This window comes from Heliangelus exortis, chromosome 2 (assembly GCF_036169615.1).
Source record: "Heliangelus exortis chromosome 2, bHelExo1.hap1, whole genome shotgun sequence".
Lineage (NCBI taxonomy): Eukaryota > Metazoa > Chordata > Aves > Apodiformes > Trochilidae > Heliangelus > Heliangelus exortis.
Window position 1 is genome coordinate 142,088,688 of NC_092423.1, and position 24,619 is coordinate 142,113,306.

The 24,619-nt window shown below is 43.8% G+C and overlaps 1 protein-coding gene across 2 annotated transcripts in view; it reads right to left on the reverse strand.

The window, feature by feature from the left end:
* ADCY8 (adenylate cyclase 8) overlaps positions 1-20,060 on the reverse strand; it is a 123,870-nt gene extending 103,810 nt beyond the window's left edge. The window contains exon 1 of one of the 2 annotated variants that reach the window (XM_071738394.1): positions 17,908-20,060. In XM_071738394.1, coding sequence (XP_071594495.1) covers positions 17,908-18,843 — 936 coding nt within the window. In that variant the 5' untranslated portion in view covers positions 18,844-20,060. The remainder of the gene's footprint in view (positions 1-17,907) is intronic. The other variant, XM_071738395.1, reaches the window with a different exon arrangement.
* Between the last annotated feature and the right edge of the window lie 4,559 nt (positions 20,061-24,619).

Consider the following 24,619-nt stretch of genomic DNA (forward strand, 5'->3'; position numbering starts at 1 on the left):
TAAAAAAAAACTTTAGGATGGTTATGGTTGGGGCAGTAGGGTCCAGGACCTTTTCTCTTCCAGAGCTGACCTGAACACAAGTTGGGCAAATGAAACTAGAGCAGAGGAGGTTCCACAGAAATATAAGGAAAAAAATTTCACTTGTGAGGGTGACAGAGCACTGCAATAAGATGACCAGGGAGGTTGTGGAGTCTGCTGCTCTGGAGATACTCAAAACCCACCTGGACACATTCCTGTGTGACCTGCTGTAGGTGACCCTGCTCTGGCAGGGAGGTTGGAATAGATGATCTTTCAACGTCCCTTCCGACCCCTAACTTTCTATGATTCTGTGAAAGACATGAATCTCTCAAGCTTAAATGGGAATTTTATTGATAACTATCTTACTTAATATTTTCTTTAAATCTGTTTATCTCATCTTTTTTCACTCTGAATAGGAGTCTCCCTGGTGAGAAAACAGGGAAGGGATGTGGAAGCAAGTGGAAATGTACCAGACAGAAACTGTGAGAGGTTACAGCATTCCAGACCAGCTGGATTAAAACTTTATCTCAGAGAGTTAGGCGAGGACAAACATTTTCCTTTGTGAAACCTGTGGGTGTTGTTTTGCTATTAGTCACAGTGAGCGCTTCAGTGTGGTGAGCTAGAAGAAGTCAGACTGACATCAAAAGTACAGAGAGTGCTGTGGGAAAAAGTTGACTCAATCCTTTGGCTGGCAGAATCCACCACAGACAAATAACGAAGGATTAGGTTGCTTCTGCTACTTTGCTAGCAGAGGAGACAGCACAGGATTCATTCTGCAGTGACGCTGGTGTGATCTAGGACTAATTCTTTTAAAGGCAGTGGCTTACTCCTGTGCAAAACAAGGATGGGATTAACATCAAACCCTGATATTTACTTCATGCCAGATTCTCCTTGCCTGACAATACAAGCCATGCCTTTGTTTTCACTGCATGTGTAAGCATGAGGAATAGAAACTGGGCTGCTCATGGAATATTAAATAAATGACACAAGACAAAACAATCACTGTCTCTGATGTGGAATAATGAATCCTGCTAATACCAGTGAGAGTTACTGGAGAGTATTAAATCTTGATGGACATAACCAGAGAAGCCCCTACTCCCCGGATGTTTTACATCAGCACAGCTGTGTGTAAATCCACACAAAGTTTGATCCATTACAGAGCCATGAGTGCTCTACACCTTTTTGCAGCTCAGGGTGTTTAGAGACACCCACTCAGAAGCAAAAGCATTCTTAACCTGCTCACACAGAAGATGATTGGCTTCAAAGGGATAATTGCTTGCACAAAGCAGTGTTTGGCCTTCGTGAGCATTTAGCTCATGTATCTCCTATTTAGATCAATGTAGCAGCAGTTGTGATATGTAAACATTGCCCTCTTAGGAGCACTTAGAGGATGAGTGCTTGAGAAGAAATTGTGTATGGCCTTGGAGTTGCTGCAGTACAAATACCAAGGCTGAAAATGCTGTGTTTCGTTGCACAAAAACCACGCCAAAACTTAAGTCAAGAAACAGCCAACAAAGTAGATTTCTTACTGGAACTGCAGTCAGTGAAGAGAACACTACTTCTGAGCTTTAGAAAAGAAACCCAAAGGCAACGAGTTTTAGAAACTGACCTGCCCAAGTGGTTGATATTTTTGGAAACCTAATATTGCTAATAGTAAAATCTACAAAAGGGCTTGCAGAGAAAGGACACAGTTAATGACAGGATAAGGCAATTTTTACTGGTTAATGCTTGTTCTGTTTTCTAGATGTTAGGAAGAAATTCTTTCCTGTGAGGATGGTGAAACCCTGGCACAGCTTGTGCCATCCCTGGAAGATTCTATGATAAGAATTTGAACAATTTTTTTTTTTTTCCTCTGGAAGGATGAAATCAGTTCTTAAGAGTGCAATCTCTGCCATCTAGCCAGTCAGCATTGGCCAGATACACCCTTGCCAAGGTATGTACAAAAGTTTCAAAACGCAAAATGCTAGAATTTTTGTTCATAAAGGAAAAAAGATCCCCAGATAGGCCCCAATGTTCAAATTATTTCTTTTAAATTCAGACAGTACAGTGCTGAAAGCAATTAAAACAGTGTCTACAAACACGCTACTTGTCAGTATTAATCTGACATCTGATAGCTGACTCTGCACAGTAACCACAGGTGTAACCTACAGTAAATTCTGACTAAAAGCAAGAACAAGCTCAAATGGCTGTTTCATGTTGCCTTCCTCAGGAACATCCACATCCATTTGTTAAAGTCAGCTCAATGAATGGTTCTGTGAACAAGAAGCCAACATGTCCCTGCAATAAAAAGACAATGGAGTTGTATAATAAATGGCTTTTGTCACGCATTCTTGTCTTCTTTCTTGTCTTCTGACATGTTCTGATGTATTATTTCCACAAGGGGTTTATAAAAAAAGAGAAAAAACATGCCAATTATTATTTTTATGTGAAAAATATATTTTTTAAAAAGTAGAATTAGGCAGACTCAATACTTCTCAGGATTATATTAAAAACAGTAAGTAAATTTGGGATCAACTTATGAAGACAGGAGAGACAAATTTGTATAACTGGAGAAGTTTTATAAAGAGCTATTTTTAAAAAAATCTTTAATGAAAGCCAAAAAGTATGTGAGTCTGTGTCTGAGTTCTGAAATTTTCAGTTCTTAGCAGATTCTAAAAAAAAACCAAACAACCTATCCCAAACCATATTTTTTTCTTTTTCTGTGGTTAGTAGCTTAGAGGTGTAACTACTGCATTTCTGAGCAGCACAGCCCCATAGGTGTGCAAATGCATTTCTGAGGTACAACTCTGGTGGCACCCAGAAGGTGACCTAGAGGTATATAAGATGCAGAATACACCTACAGCACATGGGCAGCACATGGTAACTCTCAGGTCCCATTTTCCACTGATTTCAAATGGAAACTGAAATTGAAGAACCACTAACACTCAAAGCTGGAAAATCCCTCCTCTGGGAGATGGGGATTCCTGCTGACCTCAGTATTCAATAAAAACTCCTTGCTGTGAGCAGACATTGCTGAGCTGCAGGACTTGCAATTGTGAAATGTGGTAGTTCAGGACCACAGCAGTACCACTGGATTTGGATGTGATCATCCAGACATTTTGGAAAAATATGTCCAAATCGATAAACTGTTCATATGGCACTTGTAAAAATTATTATAATGACAAAAAAACCCTACGATGACCTACCTCTACCTGCCACCCTATTTTCACTAAGAACAACACAAACACTTTGCACTTCATGTGTGTGTTTTATGCCATCCTCTCCTCTGAACAAAAAACCCAGCATGAATTTGCAAAGTATTCATTACAAAAAGATTCCTGTGTCCAACTGAAGTAGAAATGGCTGCTGGAAAACTTTTTATTGAAGGTTTCTCTATAGTTTCTCTGAACTGCTGTTGCTGATTTTGTAGTCTGGAACTAAAGGCATTTTGCTGAAAGGCTGAAGTGCTCTTTAGAACATGAAAAATGTGATTAAAAATACCCTGGCATGGTCAGAGTTTATTGCCCTTGAAGAGAACATTAGCCACCATGTTCCCTGAATTACAATTGTGTGCTGTTAAGGTCTTTTGCTTCATTTGGAGAATGAAGGGAACACTTCGTGTCTATTCAAAAGGAAAAGCCAAGTTCCTGGCTTTCTGGCTGGGTGGGGTGCCCAGCCCCAGGGAAGGTGCTGGATGCCAGTAGCAGAAAGCAGTTCCAGACCCACTAAGGTGTCACACATGGAGAAACTTTGCAAGAGACTGTGCATGAGGCTTCCCAGTGATGAAAACTCTTCCACCTCTTAGCAATGCTCCAGCTACTCAACAACCACGAACTAAGCTCTATATTTACTTATGTCACTATATGGCTGTATTTTTTCCATTATTTTCATGTCTACCACAGATCTAAGAATACTTTGAAAGTCAGTCTCAAAGATTTCAGGGGCCATATCTATATCTTTAAATGGACACAAGTATTTAGATATTTTGCTTAGAGCAAAAGCAACAAGGAAAATTCTTATTCTTTGTAACGTGGCCAAAATATTTTTTTTATATCCATATGTAAGTAAAACAAATCTGATCAGATTTATTATATAAGATGAGGAAGATTGAAGGTCAGTTAAAATGAGTTGATGATGGCCTGAAAAATACTTTTCCACTGCGTAAAAATGGCCCCTCCTTATTCAGCTGATTCACTCTCTGCTGTTTCCTTGCATTTAACAGGACATTCTTGACAATACAACCTTTTCACCAGTCACTAGCCTCTTGGAAGAGATGGCTAAATTCAGTCATTTTCCTGCACCATAAGCAATATTACTGGCCACTGGTTCATCCAACATTCCCTTAGCAAACCAGAGATATAAATCATAGCATAACAGAATCATAGAAATCCTTGAAGCTGTGGCATTTCAAGCAACATTAGTGAAGCTAGTTTGGACTAATCCATCAGCCTCTGAATACCAATCATTAGAAACAGAAAATAGTTTGCTTCTTTGGAAACTGAGGGTTGCAAACATGTTGCATGATAGCTGGGATTAAGAGCCAGCTAATGTAATTATAGAAAGTAGGGCATGGAGGGACCCTGACAGGTCATTCAACCTATGTTTCTGATTCTGGATATTATCTAAATCACTCCTAAAAACAAGTCTGTCAAAACTGCTTAATCTTACCTTAATTGTAATTGTGAAGACTGTTGCAGTCTACCCTGTGCTTGCTTGTCTCTAGAGCAACCATCTCTCTACAAAAGTAGTGAAAATGACCAGTATCCATTCCAACTGAAAACAGTGTGTTTAAAGTGCTTGATTAGGAGGTTAATTTCTGGCTTTTTCAAAAAAGGATAGTGTAAGTTGCTCAAAATACTGTCCTGGCACTGGCAGACTGCCTAAGGGTAAACGTGCCTCTAAAGACTGCTGAGAAAGCCACAGTTCACACCCAGTTTGAGCAGGTATCTTCTAACACTTCTGCAGCATCTAAAACTGAATGGCTGCCACTGAGTTGGAGGAAAGGAGATTGCTGGTAGAAAAGAACCACTGGTACATTCTTCAAACTCTCTCACCTGAAATATCGGACATCCCACAGAGATCTGGCAGGTGGAGACTGAATTGTTTTCCAAAAGGAGGACAAAGAGTGCATGTGACTGATGTTTGCTGTGAGCATGTGCTCTGGGACTGCCTGATGTCACCAGATGGAACTGGGGAAACAAAGAGGGCTGCTTTGAGCTTTGTACCCTATGATGGTAATAAGGCTACAGAACAATTCTCATGAAGAAGTGATGTGCCAAGGCCAGGTGATGATGTGGGTTGGACTTGATGATCTTAGGGGTCTTTCCCAATCAAAATGATTCAATGATTCTATGATACAGGGCAGCAGTTAAATTCCACAGTAGGACTCAATGCTGGGATTAACTGAAGTGAGTGCAGAAGGCATGGCATGTATATTAAACCAGGTCTCATGCTGTGATCACAGCAACTGTGCCCTGAGCTGGTTGTGTGTTTGCTTCAGGATGGATTTGAAGATGTTAGTTCTGCACTCCAGATCCTCAGTACATCTTTGGATCTCTCTGCTTGAAACAATACCTGCACTGCCACCACAGAATCATAGAATAAATGTGTGTGGAAGGGACCTCTGGATACCCTGTAGTCAAACCTCCTTCCTCAGAGCTAGGTCAACTAGAACAAGTTGTTTAGGGTCTCATTCAGTCAGATTTTGAATATTTTCAAGGATGACAACTCCACAATATCTCTTGGGAACCTGTTACAGTTTGTAATCACTCTTGGAGTAAAAAAGGTGTTTTTATGTTTAAGTGGAACTTGCTGTTCTTCAATTTGTGCCAACAGATTCTCCTGTCACTGGGCACCACTGAGTTTGGCTCTGTCTATTTTACTACCCCCTGTAACATTTATACATTTTAATCATATTGCCCTCCCTCTCCTTGCCTCAAAACTTCTCTCCAGGATGAACAGGCCCATTTGTTAGATAGCCCTTCAAAGCCTTTCTCTGGACTCACTCCAGTATGTCTCTCCTGTACTGGGTATCCCAGCACATTTGGCACAGAAGTCAAGATGTGTTTCACCAGGGCTGAGCAGGGGAAGAGGATCACCTTCTTCAGCAACCAAGAATGGTCTAGATAATGTAGCTCAGGAGGTCATTTGCCTTCACATTGCTGCTTCCTGGTCAGTTTGGTGTACACAAGGAAACCCCAGGGCTTCTCTGCTGACCTGCTTTCAGTCTGGGCTGATGTATGAGGTTATTTCTCTCCAGGTGCAAGACTTCACTTTTCCCTTCTCCTGAACTCCATGACATTCTTGTCAGGTCATTTCTGGAGCCCAGTGAGGTCTCTCTGAAAGCAGTGCAATCATCCAATGTATCAGCCACCCCCCTCAGTTTTGTATCATCTGCACTAGGGAAGATTGCTTAACCCTATTGAGACTGGTGGGGTCTTTTGGGACTTAAGTAGTCCCATGGGATACTGATAACCACTTAAGTGATTTAAGGAATCCTTTAGTTTGCAGAGTGTTGAAAAATTCACTTGTTGTGATTTTCAAACCCCTCGATCACCTTGAAAAACAGGCTCAATGCCTGATGTCTATCCAGGAAATAATTACTATGACCAGGTATCCTTCCATGTTTTGTAGACTATAGGGTTCATAAAAGGTCTATGTGTTTATCATTTGTATTTTCAACACGTTTGCTTTTTGTTGGATACTTTTTTTTTTTTTTTAAATCTGAGATACTTTCAATAGTAATTATTTGGTAAAGGCAGGCTGCAACTGCTAAATCCATGTTGCTGTTAGCCAGAAGAAGTCAGTCTGATTTCCAGTTTATAGTTTGAGTTTTTAATGATAGTAATTAGAAAAGAAGTTTCTTAATTAATGCTGTGTGCATTTTCCACTTTAAATTGAACCTATAAACTCTCTTTAGGTATACACAAATGTTAGAAACATAGTAAATATTATTTTGACTTGCAAATGTAATTACTGAACCTGAAAGCAAATTAAAAAAAAAAAGAAGAAAAGAAAAAAAAAGGAAAAAAATCATTAAATCCACAGCATTGCCTTTGTTGAGTATTTGTATCCTTCTAATTTAAGTATATGTAAAATTATAAAGTGTTTCTAACCTTTGGAAATTGAAATATGGGATATTATTCAATTTTATTATATATATTTGGTTGAGTTTGAATTAAAAAAAATAGCTATGTGAAGTTTAATTACAGAAGTCTTGTGTTGTAGAAGAAAACCAGAAGTGGACTCAAATACTCTTGCTTCTCATACATCATTAAAAGAGTTCTTGTATAAATGACACTTAGCTATACCATTTGTAAATCCAATAATAAATTTAGTGTGTTCTGGTGCCTTGGAAAGCAATCTGGCCAGCAGAAGCTTTGTTAGCTACTTGAAGAGAAAAGAACAGCTACCTTAGCAATCTTTGTACTCACTTTCATGGCCTCAGGCTGTCAAATAACTTATACTTACACCCATCTTTAAGCATATGGGTGCTTTTCCTGACATTAAAATAATTGGCATAATACTGAGATGCACTCTTTTACACTTCTCCAAAGTCATACTAGTCCTCTTCCAAGCTTCTGAATTTCATTGTGTTGATTGTTAATGGGATTTGGAGTGACTAAATGATTACCTTAGATATTCTACTGTGAATGAATAGCAAAAAAGTGTGGCTGTCATCAGAAAATGTACATAACTATCCTTTAAGAATAAGTAGATACAAGTATATTTTTCCAGGAAAGAAAGTGATAAGTCATTGGAAAAATCATTTCTAAGCATGAAGAACTATTAAGATTATAGAGATTATACTCTTGTACCATCACACAGAAACTGAGAACATTTCATATGTTCTCACACCATTTCTTGAAGCCTCACAGGTGGCTAATGAAACATGGCAGAAAAAAAACAATCACATTAGCACAAATAAAATACATAGAATAAATTCTTCTTCTCTTCCCATTATTGTCAACAAACTGCTATCACTATAGGGACTGGGGCAAACATGGGAACTACCACACCATTAGTCAGAGTGGTATTTAGCTGCCTTCTGAAATGCCAAAAATCTTTTACAGTAGTGTCCTTGGGCAAGATTTATATGACTTAAGTTCAGTATAATTCTCAAAAAACAATTTTCCCTGGTTACTTTCAAGGGCTTCCAGATCTTGGAGTAGCCTACTATAAATCTCTCCATCCATTTTGAGATACATCACTCCCTTAATGCTTCAAGTAGAGGCTACAAAAATGCACTCAGCACCTTTGCAGGCAAACCCAGTATACACCTCCCACTCAGCTTCATCACAACCCAGAGAAGGGCAGGCAGGGGGGAGGGCTGCATCCTTGCAGTGCACTAAACAGCATCAAGGAATGTCTTTAGAATGCCATTGCCTGTGCCACTAAATCACCAGAACAGTCCCAGCCACTGTTTGGGCCTATTTCAACCAACCCTCCCTTCTCAATTCCCACACGTAGTTCAGGTATCACCATGGACCTGATTTTCCCACCTCACAGTCTGGATGCAAGCACTCTGTTTGGGAAGTGTTAATATAGCCTTTAGAGAGGAGGGACTGAATCCTGAAGTGTGTCCTGACACTTTGGGTAGCACAGAGCTCAACCTGAGACACAGTCTTCAGCCAATTATGTCACTCAGTGCCCAAGAAGGAGGGAGTTTCTTCCTATCCAAGAGCTTACACCATTTACACAAGGATCAGGACTCAATATCTGGCTTTCTCTCAATTCTGGGTGAAGAAGATTGAATCTATGGGTCCCAGTTCTAAGAAAGAGACATATTAAGGCAACAAATTTACCAAGAGGAGAATCTTCTCCATTACACTCACTGAAGCTGGTTTACTGCATGGATATGAAAGCAAGAAGCACGGGATTACAAAGAGACCATCTGAGGAGGAAGCTCTCTCTGTATCCCTGTGATGCAAAAGCAGCCTTGAATAAACCCAGTGACATCTACTTTAAACTCCCCCCAGCACAGATGAACTAAGGTAAAAAAGATCTTGGAGTTGCTGCTGATCAGGCTGAATGGGGTAGGGCAGGGCAGGGCAGGGTAGGGTAGGGTAGGGTAGGGTAGGGTAGGGTAGGGTAGGGTAGGGTAGGGTAGGGTGGAGAGGAGAGGTTTAGTTGGAAGGGACCTACAGTGATCACCAAGTCCAACTGTGTGACCAATCCAAGGCATCTTTGCCCAAGTGCTTCTTAAATACTGACAGGCCAGGGGCTTTGATCACTTCTCTAGGAAGCCTGTTCCAGTCCTGGACAACTATCTCAGTAAAGAAATGCTTCCTAATGTCCAGTTTTGAACCATTCCCACATATCTTGTCACTGGATACCAGGAAGAAGAGCTCAGGTTCTCCCTCTCCCCCACCTCAGCAAGTTGTGGAGACCAATGAGTTTGCACCTCAGCCTTCTTTTCTCCAGACTCAACAAACCCAAGGTCTTTAACTGGTCTTCACAGGACATGCCTTCAAGCCCTGAAGAGAACTGTGTGGAATGTGGCCTTCTAAAGAAGAGTAAAATTACATGCAAACATTCCCACCACATTCAGTGTATTCTCTATTTAAGAAAAATGTGTGTGGATGACAGAAGACAATATTCTTCTTTTGATGAGCCATAGAAAGTGATGGGCATGTTTTGCACAAAAATTATAAAGCAACTGAATGCATTAGTCACATATTACAGCAACAGAGAAAGGCAAATTTCCAAATCAAATGAAGCACACATGGTGTGTGGGGGTCAGCACAGGGCAGTGATAAATTCACTGACAAGGAAGGAATGATCCTCACTCCCAGTGTGCAGCAGAAATCTGTGGTGAATATTACTCCTTCCTCTAAAAGGATATGCATGCCTGGAGCACACTGAATTAGATCCATACTGAGACATGTGGGATGATTTTGATGTCAATTATAACCCTATCTAGTATGCTTATGAAGATTATTAATACTAATAAGCATGAGAGGTACTTTCACATATGACAGAGAATCATAGGCTAAAAGAACATGTATATCTAGATCTTGTATAGTTATTTGAATAACTGCTATGAGATCTAAGTTATTTCTTTGCTTAAGACCCTTACTGTGGAATTATGAAACACCTAGTAAACAGTGTAATATCATGTAGATCTTTGTGCTGATTGATTTCCCTGATTATTATTAGTAGTACTATTATTTTCTATTCGCAATGTGATGATACCTCTGGATTGATGGATGAGGCTCCTACTGTGGTAGATGTAAAGCAAGCAGCATGGAAAATAGATACCTACGTCTCTGAATAGCTCCCAGGTAAACAAAGCAGCACAGTTCAAACAAAGGAGCAATAGTAAAGTGCCTGGAGATGAGATTCCTCCAAAGAAACAAACTGATTTTCCTAATTAGGATTCTGCCACTGTTCAATGCTTCCATTGATCTCGGTAAGAGGGATGTCTGCATTTTATTTTTAAGGGTCTGTTCCCTTAAAATAAAATAAAATGAAAATACAGAAAAATTCAAAACTGTGAAGTAATGATTAATTCAAAATTGAAAGAGAAAACTGGACAGGTAAAAGAATTAAATAATTAAACTCATTCAAATAGTCCTTCATTTGTACTGGGGGCGACTGTTTTCTCGATTAAATCTAAGAGCATCATATAAACCTCTAACACCAACATCAGACTGTTTGGGAGAAAGAAAACTGGGGTTGTGAAAAAATAATTTGCGTGGGTTAATTTTGCTTTATTTTTCACACTGATATGCTTCAGCTGTTTCTCAGACTGCAGCAATGGTTAATTAATGAACTCGCAGCCTTCCTCTCTCCTCTAGGGCTAACTGCACAGAGCCTTGCAGCAGAAGAAGCTGGCAAATGAAATAGCAGCACTTCTTAAAATAGTTGCTAATAAACAAAACTCACACGATGAAATATTACTCTTCCAGCCAATGGCTGCCTGGCTTTGCAGTTTGTCCTGTGTACATTTCCTGGTATTTTTTATTCCAGATGAGCCAGACCACACTCGGATCTCTGTTTAGAGACCTGGGTGTTTGTAGAGATAAGAGTGACAGAGCTCATTCCAAGACATTCTTGGAGGAGCTGGATGTCCATGTTTGTGTTCCCTAAAAAAGATCCTGAGGCATGATCTTGGTTCAACTAAAGATAGAAAAGAATCACAGAAGTGTTTTGGTTGGGAAAAGATCACTAAGTCTAACGATTAACCTACCTCTCCCAAGTCCACCACTTAATCCATCTCCTAAGCACCACATCTATATGTTTTTTAAGTACCTCCAGACATAGTGGATCCACCTTTTCCCTGAGCAGCCTGTTCCAGTGCCTGACAACCCTTTCAGTGAAGAAGTTTTCTGTACCATCCAATACAGATCCCCTGGCACAACTTGAGGCCACTTCCTTTTGTCCTACAAAAGGAGATGTAGAGAGACATCGGGAGAACAGACTGACTCCCCCCTTACTACAACCACCTTTTGGGAGGTTGTGGAGGGCAAGAAGGTCTCCTCTCAGCTTCCTTTTCTCCAGGCCAAATATCCCCAGTTCCCTTAGACTCTCCTCCTATAACCTGTGCTCTAAACCCTTCACCAGCTTCATTGCCCTTCTTTGGTCACACTAAGGTCTGTGATCCTATCCTAGATCCTAATGTCTGTAGGATTCCTTATATTATACTCTGTGGGATTTAAATCAGGTCTGTAAATCAAGCTGTTGTGAGTCTCTGAATCAGGCAGGCCCTAGTAAGTAATGGATCTTAGCAACATCCTTAGTTCCAAGAAATGCTAAGTACTCAGACCTTTTAATGGTTGACCCCTTTTGATCAGCTGGGTCTCTTTTATCCCTGGTTTGAATAAGAGTGGCTGGTACCAAAATGCTCAGGATACACTGCACTGCTAATTCAGTGCTTTGCATTCATCTCTCTCCTTGGAACAGATTGCAGCTCTACAGAGCCTTCTGCACTGGGGATGGGTACAAGCTGCACTGCACCAGGAACAGAGCAAGAGAGACAGTGTTTGTCTCTGAAGGAAGGGCTAGAAGAAGAAAAAAGGGCTCATAAGTCACAAAGAAAGGTCCTTGTATACCTTAATTCCAGACATGCCACTGCTAGACTTTAAGCCAGAATGCCACCAGGCTCTTATGGACTGTGCAGTCTGCTGGTTGGGACGTGTGCTTGAGGGAATGATTTAATAGCACTATATGAAACACTAAAATGTTCAGCAAGGACTCCACCACGGATGAATACCTTAATCAGCTGGTTACAGAGTCAAGATTGTTCTTTCTTTTTTGGCCCACTAGATCTTCAACTTTTATCTTCCCAGAGGAATAGCTGTGCTTGGAATAGAGGAAGGTTTGCTTTGAAAACTCCCTGGTGAGGTAAAAGAAGTGAATTTCAAATCTCTCTGGGGGAAAAGGGATTTAAGACTTGGCTTGCCACATCCCAAGAACATCATCACAACATTTGTTACACAGAGGAAGAGTACAACCTCCTTCTCATCTGGCTTCTACATCAAGCAGGCACTGTGGGTGTAGTACAACTCCAAAATGTGTTCCCAATGGATTAGTGTTGGATTCTGGCTAAGCTGTGTGGTAACTTTAACATTGAGTCATTGAGGTACATCCCGGGATGATCCGAAACAGAAACACAGTCAAGTGCAAGAAGACTGCACTTAAAGCACATGGTGTTAACAAAGTGCCTGCTGGGATGGGGTGCTAGGCAGGAACTGAGAATGGGGTTTCAGGTTTGGAGTTTCCATCAGCCTCATCATCACTTTAATTCCTTTGTGGTTATTTCACTTTTTGCATGAAACACTCCCATTTTCTTGTGCTTAGCCAGATAGTCTGTAAATATGGAAAATGGAGGAAAAAGTCCTTTCACCCTCCACCTTCTCTGCCTTCTAGAAAGAGAATAATCCATCAAACAGTTCTAATTTTGCCTTCTTCTCTTTCCTGTTCAGATCACATCATTGACAGGGTTGGGAATTGCTGTAAGAGGATGGACTGGAGACATTTATCCCCTTCAGACTTCTGTACAGACTAATAAGCATCATTCCAGCATCATCTGCTGTTAACTGTCACTAAGTGCCCTGCTCCACTGTGTGATTATTTTGCATTAGATGATGCTATTTTGGAGCATATTTTTCTTTGTGGGCCATGAATAACAACAAGCAAACAATAACCAGAACCTTAAGAACAACCCAGAAGTGTCCTGACAGAATTAAAAAAAAATGTCTCATCAAATATAGCTGAGTAACTTTCATTGAGAACAAGTGTATTAACTGTTGTAGGCTGAAACTCACTGAAAAAAAAAAATAAATAAAAAAAGCAAATTTCATTCATGTTTCTGCCTGATTTATGTTTCTGCCTGAGTTCCTCCATTTTGGAGGAACTCTCTGAAGGCAATTAATCATCAAATAGTAAATATAACTAATGCCTTGCCTGCTTAGCACAACAATGATGCAGCTGCTTCAGGGAAAGGGTATCCAGTTCTAATCTAATTATTCTGTGACCCACTGATGATGTGATGATCACGTCAGGTGATATTACAGGGTATAAAAGGAAACCAGATCATGACCCAGCCTAAAAATTACACAATTACAACAGATTATGGAAACAAACCATAATTAAATAATGCTATGAAAACAACCATAGAGATAAAGGTGGGGTGTTTTGATTATGATTCCCTATGACAGACAACTTTGAAATATCCTTCTGTCTTACAGGTTTAACAGATATCCCATAAGGACTGGGCAGAGATTTTGAACAGACTACTGTGGTTTGAACATACTCATATGCTGATATCTACAGGCAGATTTTGGAAAACATGTAGCTGAAATAAGCATGTAAAAGCTATTGGTTGTCACTGTATAATTATACAGATTTCTCTCTATAGGACTCCTTGTGACTTTGTGAGTTCTGACTTTTCCTCTATTGGCAACCCTGAAAGAGAATTCTTTCGGAGAAAAAAAAAAAAAAAAAAAAAAAAAAAGCAAGTAAAAACTGTTAAATTAATTCACAGAACTGCTGGACTTTGAAAGACAGAAACAGAGGGGAAAGAATGAGTTTCCTACATCTTGGCATTATTCACTTCAAGACTATTTCCAAGTGTATTTTTAAAGTTTAATTTAATATGCTTAATCTGGGACTTGATGCTTCAAGGCATCCATCATGCAGGTCACTTACTCACAAGAGTAGGCTTATTGAATCCACTGGAATTTACTGTGAGTGAATAATGCACAGGCAGAGGATTAAAATTCAGAATATGTAGTTTACATAATTTCAAGCCTGTCAAAATTCATATCTATATTATCATCTGCCTACACTGCAGGAGCTCTCAGTTGTTAAATCTTCCCCATAGGCCTGAAACACATACATGGCTTTAGGAATTTGGATTTATAGTACATTTATAAGGAAATAGTAAGAAAAGGGAAAAGGCAAGAATGAATGCAATACAAGGTACATTTTCATTTTGGGGAACATCAGAGGCAAACACCAGCACAGGATCTGATCAGGCACACAAATCAATGCATTTTATTTTTTTACCAGCAAGATCTCACATTTCTTGTTTGTTTTCTGAAAGAATCTTTAGCCAAGTCAGTACCAGGGTTTCCTTCGTCTCAATCATGGTATCAGGTCCTTTTTTCATGGCCCTGCCCAGGATGAGCAACAGCGTGTTGCCCAGCATTTTGGCCTGGGGTCAGCTGGGTTTCAGGGTGGTCATATCTCTCCAGAAACACTGAACACTTAGCAGGATTGAAACTTTTTTTGTTGGTTTTTTTGGTTTTTTGGTTGGTTGGTTGGTGTTGTTTTTAACCCTAGTTTCAAGGCAGCCTTTCTACTTCACATCTCTAGGATGCTGGTTCAACTTAATTTTGAGATGCCAGGGAAGAAAAATCAGATGACCTCTTAAGTGTTAATGCAAGAGCAAATGGTGAGTGGTGGGCATTATTTGTATTCCTGATCAAACATACTTTGTCAACAAACAGCTGAATCAGGCAGTAGTACTGCATGGTTGTGTTCAGCATTACTAATGATTTGAACATATTTATCAATGAAAGCTAAGATTAATTAAGAGATCAAGGGAAAACAGATCACTGCACTCGATTTTCCTCTTGTATAAACCGTTGAAACTTTATGGTAGCTTGGGAAAACTTATAAGATTTATACCCTTGTGACGCAGAAAAGAATCAGAGCCATTGCGCCTGTGGATACTATTGGCTACTCAGTAATGAACTGAACAGAAATTCTTTCTGTTCAGAATTGAATTCAATATTTTCTCTGCATGAAATCCTGGTCTCATAAAAATCAGTGTAAAACACTTTACCTGTACCATGTCCAGAGTGTTACTGCCTGTTTATTTCTTCTGGTTTTTTTCTTTTTTTTCATTGTATACTTTCATTCCTGTTTTGCATCCACTGTAAGCAGTTCCCTGCATCCTAAGTCACAGCAAGATGGGCAAAGGGATTGCTACATGAGGAAATAGTTTGGCTAGTCTTGCAAGGCTTCTCTGATGGGAAGGTGAAGTATTTTAGATGGGGAAATAAGCCCCACAATAAAAGAGAGGTGGTTCAAGAGATCCCTGTTGTCTGGAAGACTTCCTCTATAACCTTGATGACACAGTAATTTAAATTCTCTGCATTTATCTGTGAAGCAATAGTTAAATACTCTTCATTTGCCATAAAAGCCCTCACTCCTGAAAGCGATCTGCAGTGCTTTGGGAAAAATAAATAAAATTGTGCCATACTAGGAAGTGACTAAGTGGGGCTGCGCCTCTCTGTGGGCGCCAGGTCCTGCTCCCCTTGTCCCCTGGGCCGAGGGGGGAGGGCGGACACAACTCCCGAGGGCGTGGGGGAAAGGCGGCGGTAGGGCTGCCACTGGGGGGAGCCCCCGGGCCGCTTCAGAACCGCGCCGGCGGACAGCGCCCGCGACCCGCGCATCTTCCGCGGCGGGCGGGAAGGACGGGGGGGGGGGGAAGCAGCGATGCCCGCGGGACGCTCGCTGCGACTGGAATGGGGGAGGGAAGGGAGAGGGTCCCCCTCCCCCTGCAGCAGCGGGAAAGGATCTGGCCTCTGCCTTTTTGGGGGATGGAGGCGAAGGGCCGAAGTGGCGCCTAATTAAGGGAGGTTCGGCCGCCTGCGGGAGAGGGGAAGGCGGTGTAAATCAACACCGACGTGCGGCAAGCTGTGCGGATCCTGTTAAGGAGATTTATATGTGTAGTTCATGAAGGCAATCGTCTGGCTGGTAATCTCTCATTGTGCACCGCTCAAAGGCAGTTCATTCACACAGTTGGCAAGGTACTGGGCTGCAAAGTGAAGATATTTAGTATCTCTCCTGAAAAATGTCTTTGTTAGGAATGTCTATAGGAAATGTGTGCGTGTGAGTATGTGTGTATGGACTGGCTAAATGGCTGAAATAGCCGTGCATAATGAGGTAGCCGCACATTACTCAGCACTCCAGGATGGGAAATGGAAGTAAATTAAGAAATCAGCATAATTCATACAGCTTTTGACCCAGCACCAGCAGCACATGGGAGCGGGACGTGGTGTGTGGCTGCAGTTCATTCATCAGCACATTACCAAGAGCTGGAGAACAACTCTGCGCAGTCCAATTATTTCACATCCACAGGACTCAGGCACAACACACTGGGGCAGCTTTTCCCCAAAGAGGGTGATCCTGGCCACTGCAAAGTGAGGTCAGGAAGCCCACAGGTAACAAGTGCATGGAAGAAGGGGATAGACAGGGGTAGGCAGGCATTTCAGGAGGGACAGTGTCTGAGGGAGGTAGATTTGCCCCAAGGACCATCATCATCAAAACTTCCAGGTGCAAGATCAGCCACTTCCCAGCTGTACATCCACCATTCAAGTAAACAGAATACCACATGCAACACATTCCTCTGTACCCTCGTTCTCCGGGGATTATCTGCCACCTTCCTTCCCCACCCCCTTCTCCTTAACTCCCTGGAGTTAGCCAAATGGAGATGATAATCTGCTGTGAAATATTGGTAGCATAGAGCTGTGACAGTATGGGAAGGGGGAGGGAGGGTGGGCAAAAGGGAGCAGCAAGAATCGCTAGGATTAAGTAGCCCTAAAAAGGCAGTATTTTCTTGCCTTGCAGAGATGTGAGGAGGTCAGTGCATTCTCACTTTGATGTAAGGTAAGTGTGAAGCCAGGTTAGCCCTGGTCTTAACTCCTCAGAGCCATATTTTGCCCCATACATCTCAGCACTTTGCACAGCAACCCACTCCCCTTGTAACTAGTACTCTGTCCCAGACAGCACTTGAAACATTGCAGCACATTGTTTGCCCCACAACCACCAGCAGAAAAGGTTTCTCGGTGCCCTCCCAAGACAGCCCAGGATCTCACACTAAACCTAAAAGGGGAGCTTTCCCTTGGTTTCACCAGGCTTTGCTCTCCTGGCAAAGAGCAACATGCTTTGTTCCTCTTCTCATAGCCCTGAACAAGCTGCATGGCACATATGAAAGTACCAGTCCTCCCAGTAGATACAGAGTTAAAAGGCACAGCAAGGCAAGTAAAATGAGCAGGGGGCGAGTTTGGCCAAGGCAGAATCATCTCATGCCACAGATCACATCTGGAAGTAAGGAAGGAGAATGATAAATGACCCATCTTGCCCACCTGCTCCAGGTGGTGCTCTGCTCCCCGAAGTTATTTCAAGGGACAGCGGTGTAGTCAATGTACAAGGTGAGAGGAGAGAGTATGGTTGGAGGTGTCCCCATCCCCAACTTGAGGTGATACTTTCTATAGGCAGTGAGGGAGTGAGGGGGAGGAGAGGAGAAGGTTGCATTTTGCCTATGGTCTCCCTCCAGGTAATGAATCTCTGAGCACCTGACTAAAAGGGACAGAATCTCTTGGGACACCCCACATCTCCTCTCACCCAGAGTGATGGGGAAAGAGGAAGGTTCCCACCCTTTCCTCACCACGGTACCTGGTTGAGGGAAGTCACGGCCAGCCTGGGGATAACGAGCTGCATGACGAGCTGCAGGACAGAGGTTACCAGACCAGCCAGGATGGCCCAGGTAAGTGGCAGCGGAAGCATGCTGTAGGTTGCAAAAAGCGTGAAGAGCACATAGCCAATGCCGTCCCCAAGGAGGCCACAGCCCAGACCAGCTGCCAGGATCTGTGTGGCCATGGCCACCCAAGTGACCACACCACTGTACTGCAGGTAGGTGTATGAGGTTGTGTCCTTCCTGACCACCACTAAGGCACAGATCACAACCTCGATGCCGGTGAAGAAGCCCAGGAGGATGCCCTTAATGGGGTCCATGGGAGCAGAGGCCAGGGTCAGGTGGAGGAACAGCAGGGTCAGCTTGGTCAGCACGTCCAGGATGTTCATGACCACCTCGGATTTGCGCCGCTGGCCCAAGAAGTAGCGCTGGTAAAGGCGCTCCAAGTCCCTGGACTTGAAAGAGTTGCGGAGAGTGGGGAAGATCACCCCCCGATAGGTATAGCCCCAGTTGAGGAAGAAGTCGGAGTTACTGGGAGCACAGTCCAGGGGCAGGAAACCCAGGTCCCCGCTGCTGCTCGTGCGCTCCGGGAAGACTTTGGTGCCTCCGTTGTTGTTGTGGCGTTCGCTGCCCAAACTCCGTCCGGCCGACTGTCGCCGGAGGTGGTGGTGGTGGTGATGTGGCGGGTGGGGGTGGTGGTTGGGGCAGCAGGTCTCCTCGGAGCTGAAGCCCTTGCCCCCACCGCTGCTGCTGCCGCCGCTGCTGCTGCTGTGCTCCTGGATGAAGCGCTGCTCCGTGATGTGGCGCACGGCCGTCTGCCACAGCAGGCGCTGGGGTCTGCTGCTCCCGGGGGGGGTCCTGTTGATGGTGTAAAGTTCATCGCTGTCGCTCAGGCACCGCACCTCCGAGAGCTCCATGGCGGTGACTGGCGGGGGGCAGAGCACCGGAGGAGGGGGGGCGGGAGGGGGAGAGAGGAGGGCGGGGGGAGGACGGACCGTCTTTGGGTAGGGGAGCCGGGGGGAGGGATGGAGCCGCGGGAGCGGAGGGAGGGGATGGAGCAGGGCGGGTGGCAGCGGCGGGGTGGTGGTGGTGGTGGTATCACATTTATAGGCAGGTCCCTGGGTCCGGCGGTGTGGCTGGTGGCGGGGCTGGTTTGCCGTGGGGCTCAGCGCAGGTGGCTCTCACCCCGCGCCCTCTCTCGCGGCTCCCCGCGGAGCAGCATCCCGCGGAGTCCGGCGGCGGAGTAGCCCCGGCGCCCCAGTAGCCCCGGCGCCCCAGCGGGCTGCGTGCGCGCCCTCCTCGGGGCGGAGAGCAGGGAGGGAGCCGAGCCGCGGGTCCGGGGAGGAGGAGGAGGGAGGAGCGGATCATCTACGGGCGCAGCCCCGCTGCCCGGCAGGCGATCCTTGGCCCCATGCGGAGACTGGGGGCGCGGAGGGGTGGGGGGAGCCGCTTTGCAGAGAGCCGTTCACAGCGGGAAGCTCCTCTCTCAGGGGATCCCGGGGCTCCGCTCCGAGGTCTGGTTCCCGGGAGCTGCTGTAATCCCCGCGGCTGCGGTCAGCGGGAGTCCTGCGAGCTCGGGCGGCAAGGGAGAGAGGGCCGGGTCGCGGGCATCCTCGGTCACGGCGCCGGAGCCGTCGGCCGGAGGCTGCCCGCCCGCATCCCCCCGGCGGAGGGGCATGCCCCGTCGGGCGCGCCCTGCGGCTCAGCGGGTGCCTCTGCCCGAGGGGAGCTCGGGACTGCCATCCATCGCAGACACTCGGCTTGCTTGGTAACGAGAAAAATGCGGAGAAGAAAGAAAGAATGAAAGAAAGGAGAGAAAAAGAATCCCACCAAAATACAAGCTTAAAAAAATTTAAATAAATAAGCGAAACAGCAGGGACCGACAATCCCGCCCTAAACTCAGCTCTCTGGGAAGCCTGCTGGGTGCATCCCAACTTCGCGGGGCAGGGACGACTCCAGCACTGGAGCTTCCCTTGGCAGCTGGCGGGAGGAGCAGGAGGAAAGGGCGAGGGGCAGGCGCGATGGCTGCGGGGCTGCGGGGCTGCGGGGCTGCGGGGAGCGGGTGCTGCCCCGGGAGCCGCGGGGACCGGCACGGCGGAGCCGCCGCCGTCGCCTCTGCCACCGCCTCCGTAGTGGTGCTGCGGGAGGGCGGCCCGGGAGGAGGCAGAGCCCGGCGCGGTCAGCTGATGCCCACGACGTCGGGGGGGCTGCCCGCTCCCCTCTGCCCGGTTAAAGAAGCCGCAGCTGCGGCGCCCGGAGGGGGACCGGGGGCGGAGGCTCGGGGTTGCGCAGGGCAGGTTCCCTGGTTCCAGGAGGCTCTTCCGTGTGTCGCTTCGGTTTCTCCAAGCTGTACTTTCATAGGTAGCTCGGACTGTCCTGCAGTGCGCAGCAGACTTGTTCATGCGTTGTAATTAAGTGAGAGATGACGCTGAACTCGGGCATTCCTCTGCCTGGGCCCAAGGGAGAGCGGCCTCAGGCTTTGCCTGGGAGTCAGGGCTCTTGCCCCAGGTTGGGGATCCTTGGGCACCACCCCACCTCTGCCTGGGGGAGCTCAGCCCCTCTGAGAAAGGTGCTGTCGCCGCCGGGACTGTAGCTGTGAATCACTCCGTATTAAGTGAGTGTGTCTGGGTGTTTGATAGTTCCAATCAGCATTTGCATTCAATCCACTGGATAAAGTACAGAGACTGTCCCGTCCGCGGTGGCTGGAGGCTGAGCCGCTCCTTGCTCCCACAGCCTGGCACGTAGAAGTTGTCCCTGCTCCTTTGCTTGCGGGCTCTATGCCAGCAAACCTGGATGCTTTGTGCACGGTGGCACAGCCTGGAGAAGAGGGATAAGAGGATGGATGGTACCTCTCCCATTCCTCCTCTGTAGATTAAACCTTGTCAAAGTGGGTGAACCCTGTCCAGGAGGAAAGGCAGCTATGGAGCTGAAATCCTATCACTAGAAGCAGCTGAAACAGAAACAATCTACACCCTGGATTATTGCAAATGAAGGCAGAGATGTTTTCTTTGTGTTTCAAAAGACCAAGGGTGATGCCTGCTGAATTCTTTGAGATAAATGCACAGCTGCCTTCTGTCAGCAGTGAGGATATGCGTGGACAGAGGCCCTGCCTGGAAGGCAGCTGTGCTACCCTGCTCAGAGCTCTGGTGTCTGATGCGGGACTGGGTGCTTGAGCATGGCATATGATGGTTGACCCTCCATGAGCAATCCTAGGACTGTGATTATTTAATTTACCTTTTGTTATTATTGAGAGGAAGGCTTGGAGATTTAAGAAGGATTTCACTGATTGTTTCTATATTTGCACTACAATAGATCTGGGGACTCCAGCCAAGTCTGTGTCTCAAGTGTGAGTCACGTTTTGTACAGATATAAGCAGAGGAAATTCTTGTTCTCAGGAGCCTAGATAAGGAATAAGTGGAGTTTTTTGTGAACAGGAATGGGTCTTTCCTGTGGTTCAGCATGACCCTGCTAACCTGGAAAGGGTTAATACTAGTTTTACAGTAATAACAGAGATACACATCCTTACTCTGAGATAAATTCAATGGAAATTGCAGCACTGCTTGAAGATTAAAATGTTACTCTAAGTGGGAAAGTCTTATATAAAGACTTATTTTTAAAAAGAAATTCTAATCATTAGTGGTATTACATCAGAACACTGCAAGAAAGCATCTTGCTTGTTTAGATTGTTCAACACAAATTATGCTAATCAAAGGAAAAGGAGATAAATATGTAGCTTAGCTTAAGGAGACACTCAGTTCAAAAAGTTAATATGAAGCTCAGACAGGCAGCTCTCAGTTCTCTAATGTTGCTGTAATCACTGAATCACAGTGCTGGAAGGGTCCTTGGGCTCTGTCTATGGCAGAGTGAGCTCGACCCTCACCACTGGTCCTGCCATGGAGGCTCTGTACCTCCCCAAGCCATCGACTTCTACACGTCTTCATCCTTATCATTTTCATATCTAATCTGAATTTTCTTTGCAGCATTCACTAAGCATATCAATACTTGTCCTGTGCACCATGGACAGGGAGAACAAATTATTTTGGCAATAGTCTATATGTATTTAATGACAGCTCTTTCACTGGTTCCCTCTTACCCTTTTCGTTTTTTAGGCTAAGTAATCTTATTATGGCATTTTTTTCCCCCATAGGTCACATTTTCTTGGCATCTGATTATTCTTTTTTTGCTTGTTCTGGATTCTGTACACTTGTTTCATGATTTTATTTTCCTTTTTCCCCTCCTGTGAGATGCCCACAACTCAGTTATACAGTGAAAGATTTCTTATGTCTCAGCACTGTGTTTTACGATCTGCACTCCTATTTATACATCCTGTGAGATGTCTGTCTTCCTTCCATCACATGCTCATCCACAAGTGGTGACCTGCTGAAACTTCTTTGGTGTCCTCAAGGCCTGGGCAGGTGTTACTTGCTCCATATGTGCATAGCAGCCTACATGATGTACATTGCATTTGTTCTTACTGAACTGCATTGTGGTTTCTCCATCCTGTATGCCCAATTTGTTTAGAACATGTTGAATACTAAACCTGCCCTCCTCCATGCCAGCTCTGTGCCATCTGTGTGCCTACTCTCTCCTCAGTGATGATGGCAAAGCAGCACAGTGCATTTAGGTAACAGAACATGCACACATTTCTTGCATGCATTTCTGAATCTCAGTCTCAGAAGTACTGGACACCTTTGGACATGGCAATTAAGGGGGCACAAGACTTTTCTCAGCATAGGGGTGAACTGCAGCCACGCTCTGGGCTCTGCAAAGTAAGGAGGAAGCCTGCCCATCCTGGGGAGCTGGAGGGATAAGAATGCCAAAGCCCTGGTTGCCACCAAAGAGTGAATGAGCTGGGGGTCCAATGAGGTAATTTCACACATATGTCCTGAGTCCTGTGAATCCTGATGGGGCTCAGTTTGCCCTGGATTAGTACTGTGCATTATTCAATCTTTGTTGCTACTGGATTTATCTTTTTTAAATAGAGCTAAATGACTTGGCAGTGTCACAAAATCACTAAAAGCCATTTAAAAATAATACTGTCACTGCAGGATGAAAGCAGGCAGAATTCATTCCTCTTTTGTCACCTGAAAGTTTATGTCACACTCATCTCCTCTTCTCCTCCTTCCCCCTCTCTACCCACAGCAGTTAACATTTATGTACATTTTTCTGTTGTGATATTTAATCATGCAAATAATGATCTCATTCACTTCAGTGAAGCTATTTATGTCCCTAGGACTGCAAGCCTGGCACTGTGCTCTGCAAAGTGCTCCAGGGTTCTCTAACAAAGGTAGCCTCAATATCTAACACATTATAAAGGGATACTTGAGTTACTGTACATCTTATTTATAATATTTTATTTTATTATATTTTTATTTTATAATAATTAAAAAGAGGAAAAGCAAAAAATTAACATACAGCCTATCTATCTGGTCATGCACAGAGGAAATGTGAAACATGAAATGTGTGATGGAAATGATAGAATATGAAAAAATTAGCTTTGATTTCCTTCTTACCTGTTTGTTGTTTCCCTACCCACTCCAAAAAAAGCCTCCCTCTTTTCTCTTTGGCAGCAGCTTAGTCATTCTAATAATGATGAAAAAAAAAGAAAAATATCTTCTAGTATTGATTGAGTCTCTTTTTTAGAAACCTATCATTTTTCTCAAATAAATGCATATCTCCATATGATGTTTGTATGAAAGCAAGCAAAAGGTGTGAGAGATTGGACTAAAAATTCTAGCACTGGCTAGGTAAAGCACTCAGGATGATTAAAGAAAACCATGGTAAAATAAATACAAGGCTTCATGGACTGAAAGATCAGAAAGAGGACACATAGCCTAACAAATGATGGAAACAACCAACATTCATTGGGGTTTGCAGATAATTTTTTTTAGTGCCAGTGCAAATATCAATGGAAAATTTAAAAGTTTTCAGGCAATTAAGTTAAATTATTGCATAACTGAACAATACCATATGGAAGAAAAAAAAAGGAAAGAAAAAAGTAATGAAAAAAAAATAATTGAGTAGTTATAGCATAAAGAGATAGTAATAAATGTCAATTTTAATGTCTATGTTTTTTTCCTTCTTTCACTTAGTTTTTCTTTTGTCTGTGCATGATATTGCTTCTCCATGTTGTAAAGCAACAGTTCCCTCATATGCAAATGGATTCTTCTCTCTCCCTCCATTCACAGAGACACATACCTACATACAACGGTCAGGACATGACCTAAGCATGCAGATTTTTTTGAGCAAGGTAGGGGACTGGAGATAGATTTATTTACCTTTTAATCAGTGGGTAAAGATGTGTTTTTATGCTCTCTTCCACATCTACTCCCTCATCCACTTAGCTATTACTCCACTTTTTAAAATGGATTAACAGCTGTGAACATCACAAGCCTTTTACCTATGACTCTGTGGGCAGTGATGGTGACCAGGAATATATTAGGCAGGCTGTTTTGTGCCGAAAATATTGGTCTGTCTATTCAAGCAATAATTGTAGTTTCACTGAAAATTAACTTTCAGAAAGGAAATAACATGATGAAAATTTTCAGCTCTTAGGAAAAAAAAATTAAAAGAGCGAATAAAAGTTTTTAATTTTCAAATTATTCTTTAAATTTTTGGTTGTGGATGATATGTTTTTTTTCCAGAATCAGAGCTGAAACATGATGGAGTCCTTAAGGTAAATAAGATTGATTA